The 6947-nt window shown below is 40.7% G+C and overlaps 1 protein-coding gene across 1 annotated transcript; it reads left to right on the top strand.

Annotated features, from left to right (window-relative positions):
- The first annotated feature begins 1575 nt into the window (after positions 1-1575).
- On the top strand, positions 1576-5573 carry LOC149829298 (uncharacterized). Its single transcript, XM_090017246.1, has 3 exons — positions 1576-2554; positions 2855-2975; positions 4643-5573. The coding sequence occupies exons 1-3, from the start codon at positions 1576-1578 to the stop codon at positions 5571-5573; spliced, it is 2031 nt and encodes a 676-aa protein (XP_089873372.1).
- The last annotated feature ends 1374 nt before the right edge of the window (positions 5574-6947 follow it).

Raw genomic sequence — 6947 nt, 5'->3', positions numbered from 1 at the left:
CATACAGTGTCTCATCTTAGTGTTCTTCTTGCCTTCATTTTTGGCGGATACTAGTTTACGTTCTACAAAACAAATAGATATACAATTTAAAATAAATTTATTTAACATTCTTTTGAAACTTATGATGACATTCATGTTGAGAAAGCCAAACACCAACAAATCCATGACTGTAATTGCTGGAAGGGTAATTAGCCTCAAGGTTAGAAGACCTGGATCAAACCCCGCTGGCACACGGGTGTGTCCGTACCTTTCAGAGGTGGACCATGTAAGGCAGGATGGTCGTGGGGCCTCACTCGGGTTTTTCCCTAACTTCGGCAAGGGTTCCTCGTCATAAAATAAATAAATAAATAGACCCATGTAAAAAATCGATGCTTGTTTATCAAAGAAAAAAAGTATTATCTAGACTTTAGCCTCTCCATTCAGGAAAAATCGATGTAAAAAAAAAAAACAAGAAGAAAACTTGAATATCAAACAAAAATAACCAAACATACTTGCGGATCAACACGTCCATATAAATAGGGATATGAAATCACAGCTTCAACCTTTGAGGGACACTCCATGGATATTGAACTCGTGATCATGGCTTTTCACGTTGAGGATACTAGACAACCCTTGGCCGGAGGTGCAAAGCCCTCATGGTCATGTAGCTAGGAATTTTAGCATGATGCAGTCCACATCGAATCTGTTTGCGCCCCTACATCTGATCCATGCATAAATTCTTATGGTTATTATATTAGGGATCACGTTGTTGAAAATGGATAAGGGTCTTCAGGATATCAATCCATATCCATCGTCATGTGAGAGATGCAGTTTCATTTTGAGGACTATGACCATTTCTCAAGATGTCATATGAAATTCATTCAGGGTATATTTGAGAAAATGGTCAACCCAGTAGTCCCAAGGACTATGACCAACCACTCATCTGCCTATAACCTGTGTGCCACAGACGAGTTCATCAACAACTTAGCCCCAAGTTTGCTTTGTAAATCAGTTGTGGATGCCATTAACTTGCCAATAAACCTGCTGATAACCAATAACATGCTTGAAAGCAGAAAGGAGCTGATCAACAATTTACATGATGTTGTCAAAACAAAATAATGTATTTTCAAATTATCATCAACGTTTGTTACATAGCAGGTTGTAACCTTAAGTACATGACTCTAAAGCCTTGTTTTGGACTTGTTTTTTATTCCAGTTTAATAAAAAAGGACTCTAAAGTCTAAAAGAGGCAAAAGCTAACTAGATATGAACCACTATTGGGTTCTGAACTCAGTAGCTGAAACTTACAGAGACAGGTCATATTGACCAAATCAGAGCCTATAAATGTGTTCAGCAAGATCAAAGTAGTAAGCAACAACTCATGGATAGTATTTTTTCAATGTAAAAACATGATTTTTTTGATGGGTGAAAATTCAACATGTTGTAGCCTGTTCATTTTTTAACCATCAGAAAATCTGACCTACACGTTGAAAAAACATGTTGCAAGGGCCGGTTTCTGCTAAACCAAACATATAGATCAACATCTGAAGGGTTAATTGTTATCGGATGTGCTATAGGTATTCCAACTATAGCAACATGACAGAATCAGGCGTGAAGATGGTTATTCAAGAACAGAACCCCACGCTGAAGATCACTACAGTTTCATTGAATGGCTCCAACTATCTGAGTTGGGCCAAGTCTGCAAGCCTTTTCCTTAGCGGAAAATCTAAACTGGGTTATGTCACGGGGAAGATCAAACAACCAGAAAGTACTGATCCAAAATTCGATGAATGGGAGTCTACCAACCATCTGGTGATGTCTTGGTTGTTGAATTCCATGGATCCAACCATTGCAGAAGGATACATGTTCCTTGATACAGCTCAAGAGATATGGGACTCGCTGCATGAAGTTTATGGAGAACAAAATAATCTAGCTCGTATTTTTTTCATTCAACAAGAAATCGTCAATGCCAAAAGAGGTGAGAAGCCATTACATGTGCATATCAATGCGTTAAGAAGTCTTTGGGATGAACTCACTATGTATCGTCCTCCTACGGCTGACGCTAACATCATGAGACAAAGGCTAGAAGAAGACAAAGTCTTTACACTTTTGGCTAGTCTTGGAGACGACTATGAGAACATCCGAAGTCAGGTACTTCTTACTGTTCCTTTACCCTCATTTAATGTGGTTTGCTCTATTATCCAAAAGGAAGAAAGCAGACGACGGGTTATGCGTTCTGAACCCAAACTTGACAATCATAATCAAGAGAATGTCATTTTTTCTGCTGAAGCCAAAGGAATAGATAAAGGCGCTGATCACTCAGCTATGATTACCGAAAAAAAACCTTTCAAAGATTGGCATAAAACTCGTCAGAAGAGCCGTTGTACCTATTGCAAAAAACTGGGGCACATGCGAGACAAATGTTGGGATCTCTACGGAAAACCAAATCGTGACAAGGGTACAAAATCTGATGCTGCCAATGTTGTCAGCATGGATGATCTGGCCAAATTCTTCCAGCAGATCAGCAAAGCTCATCTTACTAGCAGCAAATCCACCACCGGAGATACTCCTACAGGTAATCATCTTGCCTTACTATCCAGTAGAAGTGATCAAAGTTGGATCATCGATACAGGGGCCACAGACCATATGACAGGAAAATTACAACTTCTCTCTAACGTACATTTTGATTTCAAAAAACCAGTTTTTATAGCCGATGGGACATCCATTCATGTCCAAGGTGAGGGAACTACATCTTTTTTCCAAAATGGTAAATCGACTGCTCTGTATGTACCAAAATTTCCCTCAAGCCTAATGTCAGTTAGTCGTATTACAAAGGATTATCAGTGTCTTGCTATTTTTTCACCTAAGGATGTAGTTTTTCAGGACATGAAGACGAAAAAGATGATTGGTAAAGGGGTTGAACGGGATGGTCTTTATGTGTTAGACACGGCTATGCACGGATTGATAGCTCGACAAAGCAAGGAAGAAGCCAGCAGGTTATGGCATGCTCGTTTAGGATACCCGTCTAATCCAGTTTTGATGAACTTATTTTCTGATTTACTTCCTCTTTCTCATGCTTGTGATGCTTGTGAATTTTCAAAATCATCTAAACTTCCGTTTAAAGTTTCCAACACTAGAAGTGATGATGTATTTGATCTTGTGCACACAGATGTGTGGGGGCTAGCACCAAGCATGTCCACTACAAGAAACCTGTGGATTAGCGACGACCTAAATCCGTCGCTAAACTGTTTAGCTACAGATTAGCGATAGATAGAGGCCATCGCGAATTTTTGCTCGCTAATTGGCGAAAAACTTATCTGTCGTTAATTTCATCGCAAATTTACGACAGATTAGCGACGAACATTATCCGTCGCTAATCTGTCGCTAAATTTTAAAAAAAAAAATAAAAAAAAATTGATCCCTGTCGGGCGGTATTCCGGCAGCAATAAGCCGGACTTATACCGCACCCGACAGGCATTGCACAGACTTGTATCATCCTCCGTGAACCGGTGCTCTCCGGCATCGCTGTCCTCCATGAACCGGTGTCACCGTTCTCCAGCAATCACTCAGCCTCGTCGCCATCCACCGTGAAACGGCGTCCTCCGAAGTCATCGCCGTCACCGTCCTCCAGCGTCGTCGCCATCCTCTGGCGTCGCCGTCCTCCGAAGTCATCACCGTCCTTCGGCGTCGCCGTCCTCCATGAAACTGCGTCCTCCGAAGTTGTCGTCGTCCTCCATCGTCGCTGTCCTCCATCGTTGCCGTCCTCCATCGTCGTCGTCGTCCTTCAGCATCGCCATCCTCCGTCATCGCTGTCCTCCGTCGTTGTCGTCCGCCGGCGTTGCCATCCTCCGTGAAACTGCCTCATCGCCGTCATGCTTTCCAATGCGCTCTTCGACGAGGAGAGCAGTTTAAATCATGCGCGATCAATTTAAATTTCGAACGGGGAGAGAGGGAAAATTTCGCGCTTGGTTTAAATAAAAAATTAGCGAGGGATTTAGCGAGGGAATTTTTCCGTCGCTAATTAGCAACGGAAAAATCCCCTCGCTAAATCCCTCGCTAAAATGGTTTTCTTGTATTAAGAATTAGCGATGAAAAATTGTTGTCGTTAATCTATCGCTAATTAGCGACGAATTAGCGATGAAACAACTTTCATCGCTAATCCGTCGTTAATTAGCGACAGATTCATGAAGAAAGTTTTCTCTAGCTAATTTGTCGCTAATTTCCGACGGAAAAAATTCATCGCAAATTTTCGTCGCTAATTAACAATTTTCTTGTAGTGGTCCTACGAAGGATACAAGTACTATGTTACATTCATAGATGATAAGTCAAGAGTCACATGGATGTATTTTTTGAAGCAAAAAAATGAAGTCTCAAAAATCTTTCAAGTCTTTTATAAAATGGTTTATAGACAATATGGGTGAAAAATCAAGGTGCTTAGATCCGACAATGGGGGAGAGTATGTGAACGAATCTATGAGAAACTTCATGGATGAACAAGGCATCATTCCCCAAAACTCGTGTTCCGGCACTCCTCAGCAGAATGGTGTGGCTGAGCAAAAAAACTGACATCTGCTTAATGTGGCTCGTGCTCTCATGTTTCATATGCACGTTCCATCTGTTTTTTGGGTTGAAGCCATAAGTGTTGCTTGTTACATTATAAACAGACTCCCTAGTAGAACTCTTCAAAATACTATTCCCTTGAAGACCCTTCTCAACAAAGATATCTCTGTGTCCCACATGCGTGTTTTTGGGTGCAAGGTTTTTGTTCATGTTCAAGAGAGACATAGGAGTAAATTTGAAAAGAGAGCCATCAAATGTGTTTTTTTGGGATACTCCAATATAAAGAAGGGTTATAAGTGTTTTAATCCTGAGAATCGCAGCATGTTTATCTCTCGAGATGTGAAGTTTTTTGAAACTGAGCCTTTCTTTAGTTCTTCCATGGACATGAGCCAGGGGGAGACTGATCATTCTCTCACTCTTCCCTGTTTGTCATGGTGTGATGACATCTCTTCTTCTCAAAAACCTGTACCTCAAAACTCAAGTGACTCATCTGAACCTGGAACCTCTTCAGATCAAACTGAGATCAATGAAGCTTCCATATTGGAAGGAAGCAACCAGAATGCCAGGCGTTCTGCGAGGATCACTCGCTCCCCCACACGACTTCAAGATTACTATACCTACTTGGATACCAATACAACTGCCCATTCCATTGAAACCTGTTTTGACCTTGACCGTCTAAACCCCTCCTACTTGTCATTCTTGGCCAAAACCTATCAACATCATGAACCGACTACCTATGAAGAGGCTCAACTTGATCCAAGGTGGAGAAAAGCTATGAACGAAGAGTTAGAGGCTCTAACCAAAAACAATACATGGGAACTTGCAAAGCTTCCAGTGGGGGAGAAAGCAGTAGGATGTCGATGGGTCTACAAGATTAAATATCACAGCGATGGAACCATTGAGAGATTCAAAGCTCGGCTCGTTGCCAAAGGGTATAATCAGGTAGAAGGAATAAACTATTCTGAAACCTTTGCTCCAGTTGCTAAAATGAGCTTCATAAGAACATTGTTGTCTGTTGCAGCAAATAAAAACTAGAAACTATTCCAATTGGATGTCAAAAATGCTTTTCTACACGGAGACTTGGAGGAAATCGTTTACATGAAACTACTTCCAGGATATGAGCAAAAGGAAGAAATGGCATGCAGACTTAAAAAGGCCATTTATGGATTGAAACAATCCCCAAGAGCATGGTTTTCTAAACTAAGTGAGGCTCTCCAGGAACTGAATTTCAAAAAGTGCACTTCTGACTACTCGATGTTTGTTGCAAAAAGAAAGTCTGGTATAACTATACTGATAGTGTATGTTGATGACATTATTCTTACAGGAGACGATATTCCTTTTATGCAGGAGGTTAAAAACTTTCTCCATCGTAGGTTTGAGATCAAAGACCTTGGAAAACTTTGATATTTTCTGGGAATAGAGGTTGCCCACTCCAAAGAAGGCATCTTCTTATGTCAAAGAAAATATGCTTTGGGTCTTCTAAAAGAAACCGGATTTCTCGGATCCAAACCAGCCGATACTCCCATGGATCCCTGTCACAAGCTGCGCACAGATGAAGGAAAAGCTCTGGATGAAATTTCAGTCTTTCAACGACTAGTTGGAAGACTTATTTATCTTATTGTTACTCGCCCAGACATTTGTTATGTTGTTAATGTCATCAGTCAATTTATGCATTGTCCAAGCACCACTCACCTTGATGCTGCCCATAGAATTCTGAAATACATAAAGAGTGCTCCTGGCAAGGGAATCTTGTTGACAAGAAATGACCACTCCAAAATTTTGGGATGTGCAGATGTTGATTGGGCAGGAGACCCAAACGATAGAAAGTCTACATCAGGATATTGTGTGTTTGTTGGAGGAAATCTAGTGACTTGGAAAAGCAAAAAACAAACTGTTGTGGCAAGATCAAGTGCAGAAGCTGAATACAGAGCTATGGCTCTATGCACATGTGAAATGGTTTGGATGAAAATTTTTCTTAAGGACATTGGCATTGAAAGTAATGATCCAATGGAACTTCAGTGCGACAACCAAGCAGATATATATATTGGTGCTAATCCTGTGTTTCACGAAAGAACGAAACATGTAGAAGTCAATTGTTACTTTGTTCGTGAAAAGGTTCAACAAAAGGAGATTGTTACTACTCATGTGAGCAGCAAAGATCAAGTTGCTGATATTTTCACCAAGGCATTGGCTCATGAAAAGCATCAAATGAATATGTGCAAGTTGGGTCTCATAGATATTAGCAGACCAACTTGAGGGGGAGTGTTATCGGATGTGCTATAGGTATTCCAACTATAGCAAAATTATCTCCTCTAGATAATCATTATCATCATACCTAGCTGTGTATTCTCCTTCTTTAGGCCATCTTTTTGTTAAGTTGTTACAGCTGTTATATTTGCCCTTATCACC

This window comes from Nuphar pumila, chromosome 9 (genome assembly GCF_984573655.1).
Source record: "Nuphar pumila chromosome 9, dmNupPumi1.hap1.1, whole genome shotgun sequence".
In the NCBI taxonomy this organism is placed as follows: Eukaryota; Viridiplantae; Streptophyta; class Magnoliopsida; order Nymphaeales; family Nymphaeaceae; genus Nuphar; species Nuphar pumila.
Note: the sequence above shows the minus strand (reverse complement) of the source record. Positions and strands in the feature narration are given on the sequence as shown.